At 40.4% G+C, this 20,628-nt stretch overlaps 1 protein-coding gene across 4 annotated transcripts in view; it reads left to right on the plus strand.

Annotated features, from left to right (window-relative positions):
- LGI1 (leucine rich glioma inactivated 1) overlaps nt 1-15,513 on the plus strand; it is a 30,739-nt gene extending 15,226 nt beyond the window's left edge. For 2 of the 4 annotated variants that reach the window (XM_040605573.1, XM_040605575.1), the window contains exons 2-9: nt 3,176-3,625; nt 4,021-4,092; nt 7,927-7,998; nt 8,102-8,173; nt 12,251-12,322; nt 13,528-13,697; nt 14,113-14,277; nt 14,357-15,513. In XM_040605573.1, the coding sequence (XP_040461507.1) occupies nt 3,435-3,625; nt 4,021-4,092; nt 7,927-7,998; nt 8,102-8,173; nt 12,251-12,322; nt 13,528-13,697; nt 14,113-14,277; nt 14,357-15,174 (1,632 nt within the window). In that variant the 5' untranslated portion in view covers nt 3,176-3,434 and the 3' untranslated portion in view covers nt 15,175-15,513. Of the gene's footprint in view, nt 1-507; nt 2,017-3,175; nt 3,635-4,020; nt 4,093-7,926; nt 7,999-8,101; nt 8,174-12,250; nt 12,323-13,527; nt 13,698-14,112; nt 14,278-14,356 lie in introns of those variants that run through there. The other 2 variants (XM_040605574.1, XM_040605577.1) reach the window with 2 other exon arrangements.
- Nucleotides 15,514-20,628: the final 5,115 nt, after the last annotated feature.

The following is a 20,628-nucleotide window of genomic DNA, read 5'->3' on the forward strand; positions in this document are numbered from 1 at the left end:
GCAAGGGGCCGCCGGGGCCGGGAGCGGCGGGGCTGCGGCGCGGCGGGTTGCCGGGATACCGGGCCGCGGTGGGGCGGCCCCGGCCCCGGCGGTGAGGGGGGCCCCGCTCAGGTCCGCTTTGGGACCTGCCGGCCCGCTCGGTACCGAAACCGAGCCCGGAGCGGCAGCCAGCACGGTGCGTCCGTGCCCATAGCGGAACATGTGGGCCAGCGAGCACCTCCGCGGCACGGCGAGGTGGAGGTTCTTCGGCGAAAACGTAGTCCAAGGATGGGAAGCAGACCGAGTAAGGCGAGCCGCAACTCCCTCGTCCCCCCTGCCGGAACCTTGCTGAAAGAAAAATAAATGCATTTTTGAATCGCCGTGTGCCTAAGCAGTACCTGGCGCACCGGCACAGCGAGGCGGGAAGGCGGCAGCGCCGGGTGCGGGCGTGCAGGCCAGCCCTGCGCCCACGGCCGGGGACAGGCGGCCGTGCCGCGGGGATGGGCGCCCCAAACGCTGCAGCCCTGGCCACCAGCTATGCCACTGCACATCCACGGACCGATTTGTTTTTAAACTGCTACATGGCAAGAAACGAGATGCTGAGCTTGGCACAAAAGGCCCCTAGAAAACGTGATCTGTGCCTCTCTTTTTACAGAGCTGTTACAAATATCCATAATATTTGCAATTTTGGAGAAAACGAGGTTGTTTTGGCATGTAGTTTGGAATAGACGACTAACTTCGAGGCGGTTCTCTGCAGGGACAAAACTGGAGTCCGGTTACTGCTCTGCTGCAGAATGTGCTTTTGTTACCAAAAAACCACTACACTGCGAAGTTTTCAGGGGGTTCACAATGTGGCTGCAGTATTAACTAAAAAGAAATGCCTAAGTAATTGATGGTGGAGTTCAGTGAATGAGCCGAAGGAAATTAAACAAGGGGGTTCACCATCAGTGGCAACAGATTGCCATGGCAATGGGTAGCTTTGCCAGGAATAAACAAACAAACAACAACAGGCCTCTTCTCTTTCAGAATAAAAGTTAGAGAATTTTCCGTTCTCACCTCACCAAAGTCTGTGCCTTTGGACATCTTGGAGGGGAGAAGATGGTGTACCCTACTTATGCAAGTCTCACAAATCCAGCTCCCTTCTCAGTCATACATTTAGACAATTTCCAGAGCAAGAAGTAACCTTTATATCCAGGGGAAGGCATCGATATTTGCTTTATAATCATTTCAGTGTTTTAGTTACTGTAATTCTGTACCTTTTTCTTACGAAAGGTGGAAGGGCTCAGAAATAATGCAGCTCTGTGTCACTCCTAGTTGAAGTCAATCCTGCTTCAGGAGAGACTGCTGACAGGGAAGATTTTCTTAAGAGCAAAAACACAGGCCCACACTTAAATTAATAAAGAGCTGTACAAAAACACAGCACAGAGAGGGAGGGAGCTGAGAAAGCATGGGTTCCCCTTTCTCCCGCAGGCACGGACGGGTGCCGGACGGGGAGCATGCCATCGCACAGGCACCGGAGCCTGCTCCCTCTCCCAGCAGGGCCTTTGGAGGGGCCCTCTGCCTCTGAAAGCTTTCTGGACATTTCTGGCCAGCCCCAGTCCCTCAGAGGATGCAGTCCCACCACCTGCTGCGAGCTCAGTGGGTCTCCTCTCTTTTGAGGGAGGCAGCCCTCAGCCACCACCCAGGGAAGGATTCAGTAGCGCTGGGGTCCTGCCTAGGTTCCATACACTGAGTCTCTTGCAGTTTTGCAGGCTGTCGTTCCCCTCTGCCACCTTTCACCCACAGCGTATGAAATTCCTTTGGGCACTCATACCTGGGTATGCCCTAGGGCCTTGCTGGTGGTGGTCCTGAGGAAGACAGACACAGCACAGTGTTGGTCTTGAGGTTTCGTGACCTGTAGAGCAGGAGCAATGGGCCAGAGCCAGGTTGCCATGCGGAATCGGAGGAGTAACCAGAAGGCAAGAAGAGACTTTCCTCATCAGGAGATCAAGTGCTGCCTGGTGAGAAGACAGCACCTACATGAAGGAGCCGATGACGGTATTAAACTTCTGTATCATGAGGTTTTGTGATCTGTGTAACATAAACAGTGCTGCCAGTCTGACAGGGAAGTGTCAAGACCTATTAAACTCTTCTAACAGCAATCCCATATTGGAAAAAAAAAATCATCCCATATGGCTTTCCAGCTATTTGGCATCCATTACTTTTGTCTTACCCTTCTTTATAGAATAACACTTAGGTGCTGCCTAAGTTCCCTATAAAATATTTAATGTAGTTTACTGTAAAGTTGTCAGGCTGAGGACTGTACCTTACAGAGTATTCATACTGCACCTAGCACTAATTTCAATTGCAGCCTCCAGGCAGCATTGTAAAGATCCATTATTGCCATCAAAATCTCTCCCTAACCTGTCACTTTTCACAGAAGGTCCATTCTTAACTACAGGTTTAACATAGCTGCTGTTTAAATTTAAACAGTTTTCTTTTTTGCCATCTAAAATTATCAAACCAGTCTCCAAGCAAATACATTTTTTAACTTGAATTTTTAATTAATGTTGTCCATTTTGAACAGTGCTTGATCCACTTTATTTAACCAGCTCAGAAAACATGTAACAAGTAAGAATGTTTGGGTTTATTTATTAAAAAAAAAAAAAAAAAAAAAAGAAAAGCAGCAGTTGGGGTCTATTTTGCATGAGAAAATATTTTGTTTAGGAATGACAGTTGTAGGCATTCTCTCATACGTTGTAATATTTTCCATGTGTGGCAGCTTGTTTTTCAGTGGTACAAATATGTGCAATAAGGGCTAAGGATAAAAATTAATCTAACAGCTTTTGCAGCAATGCTTTTGATGGTTTCACTCGATTTCATTTTCCTGTGGATACTGCCGTTAGTTCTGCTGCTTGCAGTATGTGAAGCATAATTCTCAAAGGTTCACGAGGTTGTAGGGATCCAGTAAGAGATGACTGATTTCTCTCCCCACACACATACACTCCACCCCACACCCACTTACCCACCCACCAGCAAAACATAATGCTGTACTATTTTTGGCAACAGGGAAAGGGCCTCCCTGTGAAAACAGAAAGCAGTGTATTTCTCAGTTACATCACTTTGCAATCTAATGCTGTGTTGTGCTTGGTGTTTTTGTGGTGATGCAAGTCTTTTTTTTTTTTTTTTTTTCCCTTCTTTTTTTTTTTCCCTTCAGCCGGTTGGATTTTCCCCATCTTACAGCACCTCGCAGGTCTCTTCTCTGAGCAGTACGTTGCATGAGTGAGTGGAAACATACAGATCAGCTGCAGGTTTCTGTCTACAAAAACAGAGTGAAAGAGAAAGAAAAGGGTTGGGAAAGCAGAGACAAATATTGACCTGGACTTATAGAAAGACATCCAATGGCTGAATAAAGAACCCCTGTTCATGTTTTGGGATATTCTTTCAACTGGCTGGAACGAGAGCGGATCAAAAGAATGGGAAATGCCAGCAGACCCTTTAGAAGAATTGCTTATTTCTTATGCCTTTTATCTGTGCTTTTGCTGACTGAAGGGAAGAAACCAGTGAAGCCAAAATGTCCTGCCTGGTGTACTTGTACCAAAGATAATGCTTTATGTGAAAATGCCAGATCTATTCCTCGCAGCGTTCCGCCTGATGTTATCTCACTGTAAGGGCTGTAAGCATTTGGTTATTTAATTTATGATTTAAAATGAACTAGGATGTGTGGTGTTTTCAGTGCATACGGAAGGATGCTTGCTGCAGGGAGTACCTCCAGCATTCAGAATCATCAGCTAATGTGTTAAAATTGTGCTGCATCCTTGAATCCTGATTTTTACATCTCTTTCATCTGTCTGTCTGTCTGTCTGTCTGTGTATGTGCACACATCCCATTTTATACCTCCTTCTATACTACATGAAACCTGTAACATTAATTTTTGGGGGTTGGTGGTTTGTTTTTTTTTTTACTTATAGAAATAAATTTCTCTGTGATGACCAGATCAGTATTATAACCATGGATATAAGAGACTACATTAATATAAGGTTGTTTTTTTCTTCTTTCCAGATCCTTTGTGAGATCTGCTTTTACTAAAATCCCAGAAGGGAGTTTTTTGCTCACACCATCTCTGCAGCTTCTGTGAGAAATATTTATATGATACAATTTTTGTTATGAAATGTATATGTATCCATAATTATTTAAGAAAGGATCTCAGTATTAATTTTGTAAGAAACAGCAAGAGAAGGTTCACTGGATGACAAAATACAAGACTTTTTAGCAATTTGAAAGATAGTGCATGTTTAATTTTTTTCGAAGTGTATCTACTCAGTATTTTGCAAGGCTATTTGTTGTCAGTACTACTTTGAATGATTACTAGCTGAAGCTTTTGGTGACAGAACGTATGCTATCTTAATTATACTTTAATTAACATTACAGGAGGGACTTCAGCATTGCAATAACTATTGATGTTTCTTTTCTGCAGTCCTGGTCCCAGTATATAGCTGCCCATTTGCAACTCCCATTGATGGAGAACTCAGAACCCCTCAGATCAGGCCCTTCATTGCAGTGGGACAGGTCCTGAAGTCCTTTTCCACGTAAAATTGCCATTGACTTCTGTGGAAGTTTAGTCCCTTCAGTGGGAGTTTTGCCTTCATCGCGCCTGGATTTGACCCTATTTGTTATTTTGTTATTTTTTTTGGAAAAAAACCCAGAAAAGTAAGGAAGGTTTTCTTCCGATTAAAAAAAATCAAGCAGTTATTTCAAAATCAAATACATCGATGAGGTATACACAGAAAGAGAGTATTTTGGGATGTTTAAATCTTAGATGCATTTTGGTAAGGATTTTCACAGGCTTTCCTAGAAATGTGGGTATGCGATTATATAATTGTGAGCTATACGGAGGCAGAGGGGGTGTAACCTGAACTGTTTATAGTGGATGTGCTGCCAGCCTGACACACACCCGGGTTTGTCTCAGAGATCCGGCACGACAGACTCCCCGATGTGAGATCAGAATTGAAACTGGACGTCTGTCCCAGGCTGACTTCCCGTGCACCCGCGGTGTGGCCAGGGCTGCAATGTGGGTGCATTGGAGCCCTAGGGCTGTTAGATGAACTGCTGGGGCGCCCATAGCGGGAGCCCTGACCCCAGCTGTACTCTGCTACCTCAAGTGGAGCTGATAAGGAGGTGCAGACGTACTGTACAATTTTGGATACAGAGTAAATAGGTAAATGCAGTTACTATGGAAACCTAAATGCTTTTCCATGGTGCTTTATTCCCGAGAAGCTTTTCCCAGGTGGTCACAGATCATAAAATGGACACATTTCACGTAATTCCTGCAATGGGCCTTTCAAAGGAAAGAAAAAAGAAATAGCAGCATTGGTGGAGCTTGTATCTGAAGAGAGTGAGTAAGACATCATCTCTCTTGGCTACGATGTGCCACCTACACTTAGCGATCCCACTCCCAGGGAGGCAGAATTGGGTAGGGTGGAGCGGGACAGGCACAGTCACCTTATTTTGAGTTATTATAGCGCCTGGCACAGCAAGGTCTGGCAACGGCTTGGGGCGTTTTGGTAATGGTAATAATTGGCGTGGTCTGGTGTACACTGAAACGCACGTTCTAAGCTGCTGTTAATAAATGCTGCAAGAAAAGCTCTGACCCCAGGAAATCAGGTGTTGTTCCATTATGGCCTATGAGTGATCTGTTTTCCAGATATATTTCTGACACGGTAGCTGAGCTGCTTGCCATCTTCGGGAAGTCAGGCTGCTGATCTAAGGCAAATGACTCCTTGAGCACAGACCATAGGAGCAGGATTGTATCCGTGAGGCCAATATTCCAGTTTGCATGTGGGAAAGAAAAATTTCCATCTTTGGCAGAAGATAGTAAGGGAAATAAGAACATGGAGAACTCAGGTTAATTAAAAATTAAAGTAAGTTTTAGCTTTGTACGATCATAGCTGTATTGGTAGGTTTAATTTAGCCAACAGCAAGAGTTAGCAGCCTATATGTATTTCCATGTGATAGTCTCCAGCATTACATGTTTAAAGTACAAAGGTAACTCACTATCTCCAGTATGCCAGTCAGACATTTCTGAGCATGGACTATACCTGCTGCTTTAGTATTTACTACTGTTTTTACTGTAGTAGCGGCAGTGGTCTCTGGAAAAATCGTAGTCTGTGCTAAACACTACTCATAAGTCCTAGGCCAGGAAAGCTTTTTTTTTCTTGAGTAGTATGGATGGTATGCTCTCTGCTCTTCATGTGACAACAAAAATACATATGGTGAAGTGCCAGCAGGAGTGTTCCCTAAATGCAGAGAAAATCTCCCTGCTCTCATCTCTATCACGTGTAACTCCATGTATCAGCAGTATGCTGAGGGTGCCCTTACAAACTGATGACATGAAAGCCTATAGGTAATCATGGCACCAGGATCCATACCTGCTAGCAGCGTACAGTTCCTGCTAAGCAATATAGTTCCTAGCTACAGTGCAGGATCTTCAGCCTCTGTCCCCAGAAGCAACTAGCTGGTGGGTCACAGATCAAGCAGATTTGGTGTTTGAGGTCAGAGAGTGGGTGAAAAGCCACTTTGTGCATCAAATATGTGTGATACAGCCACTGGGGGGAGGTACGAGATGGGAGGCGAGTGAGCTCACCAAGTGCAAGACCTATGCTATAAGCCTGTGGCTATCTCTAAAACAGCTGTACTATTTAAAGAGATACCACCCTGTTCTTTAAATTATAAGGAGGATAGAGTGCACAAAAGGAAAAATTATCCAATGAAATCACATCAGAAAAGTAAAATCAGTTGCAGGCAGCAGATACACTAAATTGGCCTGCTGGTTCAGAGATTTTACAAAAATACTTATTTTCTCTAAGAAAGGGAAGCATTCATTGTTTGTAACAAAAAAGGAGAATTTCCTGCTTATATTTTTCATACATACAAAGAAACATATTTATAGCGAAAAAGCAGTCTGCAATAGCCAAGTGAGAAAATAAGTGAACTGTGATTTATTCTTAATGCAAACTTCAAAATAAGAGATTAATTCATTAAGTGTATTAATTCATACTTGGAAATCTCACATTCCTGAACGCCTAAGGATGTCATAGTCTAAATCTATTTATCCATCAGGTCCAACTGAATAAATTTAGATGAGCATCTAGTATTTCACTGGCGTAAAGTTCATCGTACTTGACAATGCCTCACCATATGAAGGGTGTGGCAGTCCAGAGCTGAATTAAAATGGACAAATGGAAACATGTCTGATAACCATAAATAAAGCTGGAAAAATCAATGCTAGTCCACTTTTAAAGCTTACAAAATTATGTAAAATTAAATGTGTTGTTGGTATTTTTACTGCTAGATGGATGAAAAATACATTCACTCACTAAGAGCTATCTCCAGCAGGTATAATGTGGTCTTATACATAGTTCTGGTCTGAACACTGACTAAATTAAGAGATTTTACATTTTTTTCTCAGCAACTTCTCAGTACCCTCAGGTCAAATATGCTCACAAGTTTAACTCCTAAATTAAGGGATTTTCCTGTCGGTCAGTAGTGCAAATTCAACCTGATCTCTGGCTAACCAGCTGGATGCTTTCCCTATGTTGTCATCAACAATTAATGTTCTTCAAGACAATTTAGACCTCTGTAGTACTTGAACATTTCATTGTCATCCAAGTATGTCTCCAGTGGCACTTGTACAATCCCATTGTTTTACTGGCATGATAAACCCACGTTTACATCCCACAGAAGTCAATGGAATTTTATCAGATGGCCCCAGTAGGCAAAGAAGGGTTCTTGGGTCCTTCCCTTTGCACCAGACTATGGTGCGATATATCAGCCTTACAATCCTGTAGGCCTTACGCAGACAAAACCATGAAACCAGGCAGTGGAAATTTGGCCTACCATGGTTTGCTGAATCATTTTCTAAAGATGCTAATAGCCTAATGGTTTTTTGTTTTGCATCTCTTTTTGCAGGTTGTTTACATCCAACACTTTCGATGTTATTAGTGATGATGCTTTCATGGGCCTTCCTCATCTAGAATATTTGTGAGTGGACAAAAGTATATTTCCTGGCATTATTGAATAGAATGGGTGGGCTTCCGAGTTCCAGGCATTGCTTTGACCAGAATGACTTTGCGACCCATTACAGGTTCATAGAGAACAACAGCATTAAGTCAATTTCAAGAAATACTTTCAGAGGACTGAAATCTTTAATTCACCTGTAAGTAAAGTGGTTGAATATATTACTCGGTATATTTAATATCATAACTGAACCACCGTGTTGTTGAATTGCGCATTTTGACATATAGCTGTTCACGTTTGTTTAAGCAGAATTAACAGTAATTTAATTAGAATGTTAATCTTTGTTTCCACCAAAGACTTCCAAACTGTCTTATGTGTAGAAGACCAGGACCCAAACAACTTCCAAGTAGTACATGTTTGACAGTAGCCCCCTGACTTTCTCTCCTCAGAGCACCAGGGATTTCCAGCTAAGCTGGAAGCATGTAGGAGCAGGGAGAAAGGAGGATGAGTCGGGAAGCTTGGCACTGCTGAGGCGAGTCCTAGTTTGGGACTTGGAGAGGAGGAAGGTCTGTGGTCACCATTGAGGTGCCATGGTGGCGAGGGTCTGAGAGGTGGATGCACACCTTTTCCCAGGCACCCCAGTCTGGCGTGGATCCAGGAGAACGTTACAGCCATTCCTGGGACAGGCCATCACTGTCTGTACCCACACCCACTTCAGCTGCTAACTGTATCCAGCAAAATTTGACCAAATCAAATTTGCAAATTCCCACCCCGAACAATTTTAAATAGAAGGCTTGCAGCAAAGCGCCTTTATTGTGACTTACTGATCCACTTCTTCCACTTAACTGTAAGGCATAGCAGCCTTTAGACTCCAGCAGGACTGGCTTCAAAGCCCTGCACTGCACCCTGTCCTCTCTTGAACATGAGCAAGAGCATCTCACGATCAGGATCTGTCAAACACTGACACCGGGGTCTGCTTAACATTCCTCATGTGGCTGCTCAGCCCTTCAGCTATCCTGGAAACATGGCCAACCCTTGCCCTCTGACATGCTGCAGACCCCTTGCTGCATTAGCCAAAAGGGGGAATTAGTCAAATGCACCCTGGATGCTAATGCGGCTGCTGGGAGCGACGCTTCCAGTGCTCACACCATCCCAGGCCCTTCTTGTGCTGTGCTCAGCAGGTGGAACGCACACTGGCAGCAAATACCTGTAACATTTCACTGCAAATGCAAGAGTAGCATCCTCATGCTTGGAGCCATCCAGACAATTTTTAGACAGGCTTTTGTCTCTTATCTTACATCAAGTTTATCTTTTAGTAAGAATTATATTTTAGCAAGTGAGAAATGTATTGAAAATACAATATGTATGGTAAGAAAACATAAAAATTAAAAAATATTGTATGAAAAGGATGGGGTGTGCCTGACATAGGTTTATACCCAGCTCTGAGCGTTTGCATTCTGAAGCATATATCTTGGCGGAGGTGGTGTCATAGGCAGGGGAGTGGATTCTGACCTTTTGGCCTTAACACAATAATCTCCAAGAGGGCTTTGGAACAGGGTCATTTAACTTTTTCTTTCATATATTTTGACACAGGAGAGAAAGCAAAGGTTCCAGTTTAAATAGTTAATGCATAAATATAATAGTTGAACTGCAATTCACCATGTAGTAAATGTACCATAAAGCACTTTGCTCTTCCCTTTTTGGTCAGAACAGACAGGACTCACAGCTGGCTGAAACCAAGCCTACTGTGACTTCTTGTGTAGTTAACGTTACTTATAGAATGGCTGTAAGCCTGGGGAAGAGGAAAGAGAGAAGAGGGAAAAAGATATATAAACACACTGTGCTCATCCCAGAAAAATCCATATTAGAGGTACAGGCATAATCATAGCATTGTTAAAAAAGGCAGATAATTGGGTAAGACTGGTAACTTGGACTTATCTTCAAAATATTTATGCACATGAATAGTTGTATATTCACAAATGGGTCTAGTACATTATTTATCACATTCATTTACTTATTTAGTAGCTGTTGCTCCCAGTGAGCAAATGGCTTTTCTAACACCGAGAAAGGCACAGTTTGTCTCCGCAGAGCATACAGTCCAAGAGTAACATCTTGTCTTGCCTGTTGTGTTGGTTTCGGGGGATGCTTCAGCAGTTTCATAAGAGAAAACGTATGTAAAAGAACCATGTTTGAGGAGCCACTGTGGTTTGCATGTGGTTGCATGCACATTTTTGGGACATGGATTTGTGCATCATGCTGCTATTTGCATGGAGTGCTATTCATGAAGACAATGAGAAATCTGCAGAAAATAACTGCAAAGGCAGGTCCATTAACCACAGAATGTGACTAGTTTAATCTGTTTGCAGAACCGATCCCCACCCTTTGGGAAAATTGCATATACATGTTAAGAGTAATCATTTGGCACCCCGAGGCATCTCTCATTTAAGAAACAGGAGAGTACTTGTGTACATAAAATATATTAAAAAGAATCATAGTAAATAAGCATAAAATTGAGTTCCATGAAGTTGGAGGGGAAGATGAACTTTATTCTATTTATTCTACTCTCTTCCTTTTGCAATGCAGTAAGCTATCCAAACATTTGTATTTTTATATTGCAATTAACTTTGATGATTATACTGTGTCCTTATTGTAAAACAGAGCCATTAAGTATTTATTGTTACGCAACACAATTTATTTTCTGCTCAGAGTAGATTTAAGAACAGAAAAATTAAAGAAAAATATCATTTTTAAAACGAATTTTCTCATTTAATGCCAAAACCTTACAGTTAGAATTGTACAGTAATTTCTATGTACAACATATAATTTTCATAAAATCATAGAATCATTTCGGTTGGAAAAGACCTTTGAGATCATCAAGTCCAACTGTTAACCCAGGACTGCCAAGTCCAGCACTAAACCATGCAAATGCATAAACCTTGTGTAAATGTTTCTGTTAGTCATATTCCCATGGCAGTGCTGAACCTCTGCTACTTCCAAGTACATCATCCCTTTCAGTTTGCTGTATAATAATATATAAAGAATATGTAGGGCATCAAACCTGCCTCAGCTTGCAAGTCTGCTTAGTTTTCTCCATATAAGTTACTTGACTTTTAAAGAATTGCCCTTGGGTGTAAAATGAAGCGTAAGTGAAGCACAATACACCAAACAGTGTTACAATCGGAGGTACTTTGGAAGTGGTGAAGTCAGAATGGACTAATGGCATCGTCCCATATTTACAATTCCTGATAAGGCAAACACTTAATTTTAAATGAGCCAGCAGACCTAGTACATCTCAGCCTGTTCTTGAATTTAAGTATATGCCTAAGTGGCTTTGCTTGGCTAGAGAAATTGTAGTTACTAAATAATTTTCACGTTTACAAGTGAAACTGAAAGAGGTTTTAAGTTTTACTAGCTACAGATTCTAACTGGGATCTTAAACTAGACTGATTTCTTTCCATTTTCATTTGTTCTCATAAGCAATAAATAATCTGGTTAATCAAAAGAGGCATAATCTATACCCTACAACATCATTCTTTTCCTTTCATGACCTCAGTGACATCTTGGAGAACCCAGACCTTTGGTGGACTCACACAGAGGTGTCTGACTGAAATGTAATATATTGCTTGTTCAAAGCCTGCTCATGTTTCCTTATCACTTTTACTACTAGAATACTCACTGAATTTAATCGAGTTTTCCCAACATTAAACATTGGGAATTAACAGCAGGTTTTTGCTGGTCTCAGACACACATGCTTACACATACACACACACACACCCCCTATTCCAGGAAAGAAATTCATGCCAGTCAGCAATTTCTTCGCTGTCACTGCATATTTCCCAAAACTATGAGCTAAACCTAAGTCCAATGGAATGAAAACTAGTGTTAAGGTTTTCTTTCCAGAAGTGGGGAAACCGAAGTAATATGAACACCAGGTATTGCTATCTCATGAGGGAAATATCAGTAAATCCAGTCATGACTAATTGTTTTTAAATAATGGTATTGGCAAAACATGAGAGGTGATTGCACTTTTTACCCTGCTAAGTATTCTAAATGCTGCAAGGCTGCTGAAGAGTGAGAAGGCAAAAGAAGGCATGGCATTTTAGTGGAAGAAAACGTCACAAAGTAAATGAGATATTCATAAAAGCAATCTTTTAGAACTAAGTGCTGGAGAATACCAGGGTTCTTTGCCTTAAGAAAAAAATTCCACACAGTTACATCTTGCAAAAACGTGTAATTTCATGAACTAACACTGATACTGAAGTGTCTTCTTTTACAGGAGTCTCGCAAATAATAATCTCCAGTCGCTTCCAAAAGACATATTCAAAGGCTTGGATTCTTTAACAAATGTGTAAGAAAGCACTTAATTTATCTAATAATTATACTAAAAATATAAAGAGATTATTTCAGACACTATTCTCTGTAACCATTCAAACTGATAGCCAGTAATGGGATCTTATTTCTGGTCAGAGCCTGCCCAGTATGGGTAGGCTTGGGTTTTGTCTGCTGTAGTTGGCAATTTGCTTTAGTTTTGAATATTCCACCAGTTATGAAGATAAGTAATATTGTTAGTGGTTATGTAAGAGACCTGCATGTTCATTGAGACTTGGTGCATAAGAAGAAAGTATCCTTAGGGATGCATGAGAGAGCATGGCATATATGCAAGTAATTTCTGGGAAGGTTACCTTTTATCACAAGAGCATTTGTCTTAGTAAGCACCATATCCCATACTAAATCTAATTGCAACCAACCCAAAACCTGAACTTGTTCAAATATATAACTTAAATACCAGTAAAAATACAAAATATAGATAAACAGATAACCTCTATAGTTGTTTCACTGAAATATGTCCTGTTTATAACACATCAAATTCTGGTTCATCTGATCTGGGATAATAAGTGCAGAACATCCTTTGCCTGCTCCCTGTATTAATGAGGTAGGCTGAATTCATAGTGTAAAGCTGCAGTAGTAAGATGTGGAGATGGTCGGTGTATCTAGTAGCATTACTTGGCATGACCGATCATGGCCAGGTGGTTACACAGTGGTCCTGGCGCTTGCCTGTTCCTGTACATACGATCTGACACCTGACTGAAGACAGCTGTAAAAGACTTGAACAGAACTCCTTTGCCTGTGTCTCCTAAAGCCCTAAATGAATATTTCTAAAGGACGTAGCAAATAGTGACTGGCTGACCATCAGGTCACAGTAGTTGCAGTTTTGTTACCTAGAATGCTTTTGTTCAGAAAGGGTGATCCAAAAGAAACCACCTCCTGAAATATGGGGCCAAGGCTTTTGTGTACCTGTAAACGTGGGGAAATCAACAAACACTTCCTACTGATCATCAAGTTAACTTCTCCTTGGTTACCTTAATATAATTAAATCTGTGTGGGTTCTGGTATGTAGATTTAACTATGGGTCAGGACAAATTAAGCCAGGAAGGCATCAACTGAGAATAAGCAGAGGGCACATATTTAACAAGAGCCCAGCCTATTGTTGTCCTGCAAGGAGGAATACATCAGCTGACTATTTACTTTCAATGCATGATTTATTTGTTGTAGAGATCTTAGAGGCAACGCATTTAATTGTGACTGCAAACTGAAGTGGTTAGTGGAATGGCTGGGCAGCACCAATGCAACTGTTGAAGACATTTACTGTGAAAGCCCACCAGAATATAAGAAGCGCAAAATCAACAGCCTCTCTCCAAAAGAATTTGATTGCATTATTACAGGTAATGTGCTTCAAATTATTTATTCTTGTTAAATTAAAGTCAAAGCTCTGTATTTTTTTATTCCAGGGTCCATTTTTGCAGGTAGTCTGCACAGTGGATGGAACTTTCTCTAAAATCAATATGAATCCTGTGCAGGTGGAAGTCTGACATGAATCACTTGCAAGTGGAGTCTTACATTGCAGTTTCTACTCAGACTTCAATATACTATATAAGGATTTGAAGAACTGGACCATAAACCAGCATCTCTTTATTGAGAACGACTGAAAAACAAGTTGCAGTGCTCCTTTATCAAAAGGAAAATTGGACTAGTGATGAAATACTGTAATTTGTAATAAACTGGTATCTGTTAAGCAGATGTTTTTAAGTACAATATGGAAAGTATGTCTGTAGTTATATGTTGTGTGCACTTTTGCAGAATTTGAAGTTTATCAGTCCCTGCCATACCAATCTCTGTCAGTAGATACTTTCTCATACATGAATGATGAACACGTGGTTATTGCTCAGCCTTTTACTGGAAAATGCATCTTTCTTGAATGGGACCATGTAGAAGTGATGTTCAGGAATTACGACAACATTACAGGTACTAACACTGCTCGACAAGTAACATTACAACAGCTGGTCCAACAAATGGTGCTAACCCTGTCTTTTTCTTTTTATAGGTACTTCAACTGTTGTGTGTAAACCTATAGTTATTGAGAGTCAGCTGTATGTCATTGTCGCACAGCTGTTTGGAGGCTCCCACATATATAAAAGAGATATTTTTGCTAGTAAATTTATAAAAATTCAAGATATTGAAATCCTTAAAATCCGAAAACCCAATGACATCGAAACTTTCAGGATTGCTGAAGACTGGTATTTTGTTGTTGCAGACAGTTCAAAGGCCGGTTTCACCACGGTTTACAAATGGAATGGGAATGGATTTTATTCCCATCAGTCTCTGCACGCCTGGTACAGAGATACTGATGTGGAGTATCTTGAAATATCTGGCAAACCACATTTAATTCTGTCAAGTAGTTCCCAAAGACCTGTAATATATCAATGGAACAAAGGAACAAATGAATTTGTTAAGCGTTTTGATATCCAAGATATGGAAGATGCATATGCTGTGAAACATTTCAAAGTGAAAGAGGATGTATACATTTGCTTAACAAGATTTATTGGGGACTCTAAAGTAATGAAATGGGGTGGTTCAGCATTCCTGGATTTACAAAGGATGCCATCCCGAGGGTCAATGGTATTCCAGCCGCTTCAGATAAGTAATTATCAATATGCCATTCTTGGAAGTGATTATTCTTTCACTCAAGTCTATTATTGGGATGCTGAAAAGGCAAAATTTGTGAAGTTTCAAGAATTAAACGTACAGGCACCAAGATCTTTCATACATGTCTCCATCGATAAACGAGATTTTCTCTTTGCTTCAAGTTTTAAGGGAACTACATTGATTTACAAACATGTCATAGTTGACTTAAGCGCATGACACTCATAATTCTGAGATTACATCAGACTTTCTACCATAAGTGGACAAAATGAACTAAATGCATGATGACTCTCTTATCTTACTTCCAAATGAATGCCTTTAAAAGTTGAGATTGCTAGAACAAAGTATTACTAGTATCTTCATCTTTAATTGTCAAGTCTAGTGGTGTTGGAAGTTGCATTTTTTAACAAAAAGAAATTAAATTAACTGTTCTTTGCATCCACAATATGTAAATATGTGTGCAACTGCATCTGTTGCTGTAAGAAATATTAAGATGTACTTTTCCATTTATTTATTCACCTGTTTGAAACAACTGCCAAATAAAATGTTTACATTTTGTGTCTTTCACATTCCAAATATTATTTGCAGGTGATACTTTTTATTTGTGTATATATTATACACATATAAAATAAACCCAAGAAGGTATATCGCCCAATGTAGTGTTGTTGCACAATATCAAAAGTCAGGTGGATTTTATATATAATAATAATAAGTTCTTGATAAAAATACAGCATTGAACCCTAATCCTATAAATGATCACCTGGACATATCCTTGCGTTTATGTGAAGCTTCATTGATTTAAACAGGACTCCACCCAGAAAAAAGCATTCAGTTATATAGAACCAATTGCAAAATGGAGGGTTCCATTATAGAGATCCAGCTGTAGGATGGGGCTTTGTACTGTGTATCCCTGTAAGAACCTGACTTTCTAAAACTTTACAAAGAAATCAACAGAATAAAAGGTGATGTAAAAGTCTGTCTTTCTCCATCTCATCCTGAGGCAGCACAAAACAAATCTGTTGTAACACTGGGGCTGTTACTGTGCTGAAATCTTGAAGCACAGCTTATTTTTCAGCTAGCACCATTTCTGTATCTGAAATGTCACACGTCACTTGCATGAATTCTGTGTGTTCCTGTCAAGTCCTTCCACTGTAATTGCGATTATTTAATCTTCAATGAATTTATTCATTATTCTGAATGAATCTAGTGAATGTGAAGTAATTTTTTTCCACTCTCCTGCAATAAAGTTTAGTAACAGATACTTCTGTAATTCAGGGAACTTTGAATGTGGCAGGACAAATTCAGTTGGTATAGCATATGCAGCTCCAGGAAAGCTACCTGTAGCTATTAAATGACATCAAGTTTGAATTTGGCATGAAAATCTATTACAAACTCAAAGTTAAAATAGTCTTTTGTTTACATAAGTTACCTAGTGCATCACTTGTGAGAAACCTATACTGCTGCTGAAGATCATTTGGTGCAGCTCAGGAAGAGACCTCAAGCTGATTTTAGACACCTTTGGGCTTCACTTGAAGTTATCAAGCCTTGTGCTCCAGGGCCATCTTTAATATATACACTTGAATACTGTGTATGTTTAAACACATTTCTAACATTCACAGATGCTGATGGGCAAGTAAAACCATACTATGCATGCCAGCTAATCACACAAGCTGATTCTGCAAGTTGGCTGCTCCCCGTACCCACAGACCCCCCAAAAGGCAGAGCATTACGGTGCTGCTGAGAGCACCAGCAGCAGAAAAACAGTCATGAAGAAAAAAGACATATAATGTATATTTTTAAAAGCCAGTCCTAAACAGTATGCTTCTGTAATAAAGACTAGAGGGGGTTTTATATTAAATGTTACTTGAAAAGAAAAAATTTCCATGTGAACAATACTACTGTAGTAAGTTAATTTTTCTGATGCCTTTTTAACCATAGCTGCCTGTGCTTTGGTCAGTATTTGGCTTAGTAGCTGCCTATTCCATAAGTATTTACAGTGTCACTAGAAAGATTTTGAACTGTGTTTCACAGTTGAAACCTCCAAATTTTTTTCTTAATAAATACATTTCCAAAAATCATCTTGATAAATCAGCATGTGCTTGACAGGTTTCCTTTATAAGTTTTTAGCTTTTATATGAGCATGATTTCAAACCCCAGATGAACCCAAATAATGTCTTTTATTATTTCTCAGTGTTGGCTGCACATCTGTGATTGCCAGTTCAGTTTGTCCATCTCTTCTTCAATCCATTTTGCATGGCAAAGGAATGAAATGCAAAGTCATGAACCAATCTCCAATCTACCAGCAAATCATGAAGTGTTTTTAAATTCACCTTTTCTTTTGTTTCAGTCTTTTACTTAGGGTCCTATTGAATTATATGCACTGATTTTGATCTGATTTCTCCCATTGTACTTGCCTACGTGCGCTCTCTATCAAATATCAGATAATGGCTATGTATCCTTCTCATTATGGATATATTATGGACATCTGTCTGAATTTAAGTGGAGTTGGATAACCTTGCAAATCTGCTACCAGCATTTATTTACGAACACTATACTCCAATATATTACTTCCCCATTGTACCTTGAGAAGGTTATGGTTCATGGAATTGTATTTCAGAGCTGGCCAACTGCATGCACTATGCTATAGTAGTGCTACGATTGTTTTCCAGAGTTAACTTATTCTGAAATAATATGACGGACTTCAGGGAATTCACTGCTACTCCTGAGTTTAAAAGCCTGCAAGGGGATGAGTCACTAGCAATTTACATTCACAATACCTGTAAAACCAGCCACGGTACGGTGGAGGGTGGTAAGGGATTAATCTGCCGGGTTAATCTGCTGAAGTACGCAACTGTTTTACCAATTTGATTGTTCCTTCAGGAAATTTTACCTGTAGTCAAGCCCTTATGATTTAGGAGATTCTTAATGCCTATGTCATTTTTGGAAGGTCAGCTAATCACTATAAATAAAATGCTGAATGTAAATGTGTTCTCTTTTGAAAATCCCTTTCTCTAGCCAATTTATGTCAGGTGGATATTCACAGGGACTACATCCTGTTTCCTACTGTGCAACTATAGCATTTCATTGCACCACATAAGGAATAGGGGTATTTTTAGAACAGAATTCATAATCCTTAATGTAGAAGAGTGTAAAGGCTCATTAGGTGGCTCCCTGTGCTGTTGCTTCCTAATTTCAAATACTGGGCATTCTAACAGTTCCTCTGAGCATAAAGCCATATTCCGTCCTGGTTCTCTGCTCAGTATTCCTTCCAGTGTCAGTGAAAGTCCCAGGCAAAAAATAAAATAGAACCTTTTATCACATATACATTGATACTTCTTTCAAATGTTTCAAAAAAATCCATTTCTTTCAGCAGTCTGTTACTGGCTGCTGACTGGTAGTCTTCTGTGGTTGTAATGGATTTTCTAAACTCCCTAATTGTTTTGTTTATGATTGACAGAGTATGTAAAGCACTAAAAGTATTATACAAGACAGTATTGGAGGTTATTAATGGATACTGCTCATTCTTGGTGCTGCTTGGTCATGTTAATGCCTAAGACAGAAAAAAAACTGTTCATGGAATTGCATTGTATTCCTACAACTGCATTATATTTTTCATGGAGCACAAACATAGAAGAACATAGGCTTCTCTGCTCTGGAAGGGATATATAAAATATATCCAGAATACCTGATATACCATGTGTAGCTTTTTTTTTCCTTTGTCTGTTGTAATGTCTAGGACTTGCAGGCTTTTTGTTTCTACTTATTTTCCATTGAAAAAATATTCCAAAATGCACTCTTCCTACTAAGAAAAAAAATCAGTAAGGAAAAATCTCATTCTGTAAGGTAACAAACCAAACAGAAATAGGAACAAATTGTATTTTTGATGTGGAGTTGCATTTTAACTGTAACGTCTCTTAATTCTCTTTTATTTTTTAAACTTTATTTGAAGGGGTGATAACAGCCATTCAAAGTACACTTGAGGATGGGAAACAACTATTAGCATAGTTAATAATATGTGTGATATGCTTTGATATGTTCCAGTGGGAAGCTAAATGTCTAACAGCTGTATTTATGTATATGAGCATTACAATATATTGTGTTAGTATTCAATGGAAAATAAAGAATATTTAAACCATAGAAGTAACAAACAGTCCTCAGACTGTTGATGAACACTGCTGGCAATAGCACCGAGAGAAAGCAGAGAAGTCAGCATGCCCGAAGCGTTACAGCTAGGGGCAGAAGGTAAGCCCACAGCAAGTCTCCAGAGTCCAGGGGTCTTTCCTTTCAACAAAATATTTTCCTTACCACGAACCACACAACGTGTTCCTCTGCAGCAGGGACCCCCGAACACCCAGATGATCGCCCAGTTCTTGCAAGATGTAGCAAGAGGCTTACGACTGAACGGGTGACATCCACCATCCCAATGCGTGGCTATTTTCCCTCCTCTCTGTTACGCCGGCCCCGAGAGTGGCCACATGCGTGGAGCGGTGCACGGGCCACCACTCGCCGAGGGGCCGTGGCCCGGCAGGGCAGGAGTCGGGCCGGCTTCGGCAGGTGGAACACGCGAACCACAACGCTCCATCCGCTCGGCTGTTAATGCCGCCCCGCTGCCTAGCAGGTTTTCTCCCCCGTTTGTTAATAGGTACTGCTAACACTTGCAGCCACCTTCCGTGCGCCTGCAGGCCCTCTCTCATACTTGCTCACCTGAGGCCTGAGCGCGGTGGTAAGGCTGCGATTTAGAATCCTATTAATGGGAACAGATAAATATGTTTCTGTGATCCGGGACTCGCCGATAACTGTCAAGGTCTTGGGTGCCGAGTATGACGCCTCAAGACCGAGCTGCCGTACGCTGTCTGACTTACTGCTAATGGCAACTTTCCTTCATTACTGATGACTCTGAATTCTAATGGCTGGTGTTACAGGCATCTCTCTGTTTATAGCTCACTTAACGTGCCCAGAGGCCAACCTAACCCTATTCCTATTCAGGAATTTTCCTGAAATGAACTATAGTGACAAAGACCTCCAGTGTGCTATTACAGAAGTGGTGTTGTATTTGTGCTTTGAATTTCTCCAATTAGTTATGCTAGTGTAATACTTCTGCCTTCAAATTTGTGACAGTAGAAAGCAATTTGCCCCCAAATATGCATATTTATATTCATATAATTGTTTATTTATTCTCCAAATAAACTGAAGTGGATGATGATAATAATTATGTTACTGTTCCCAATCTCCCATTCATCAAAACAATTTCTGAATTCTCAAAAGTTGTTTTCAACTCAGCCTTACTTTATGCTTCCTACTGAATTATTTCAATTGAAAAAGGACTTTCTGACCCATTCTCACTTCCTGTCTGAAGGCCTGGATAGCGACAGCAGTATGTTAGCAAGTTGTCAACCTGCCCAGATGGTGAATATCCAAGAATGCTGAAAGAGCTTCAGAATAAACAAGCTGATCTGCTAAGAATACACAGTCTTCATTAAAAACCATTTATGTGCAAAAGAACTGGAAGTAACAAATATTGTGTCTATTTTTACAAAAAGTTCATGGGATAATCAGCAGAGTTTCAGACCACTAAGATCCACATTTATAACTTGTCGAATATCTGAAATGGTAATTGAAAATGGGGGTATAAAATTTCAGGAGAAAGTAGGTAGCTAAACAAGTGGGACAGGC

The sequence above is a fragment of the Falco naumanni genome, chromosome 9 (assembly GCF_017639655.2).
Source record: "Falco naumanni isolate bFalNau1 chromosome 9, bFalNau1.pat, whole genome shotgun sequence".
Classification (NCBI taxonomy): Eukaryota; Metazoa; Chordata; class Aves; order Falconiformes; family Falconidae; genus Falco; species Falco naumanni.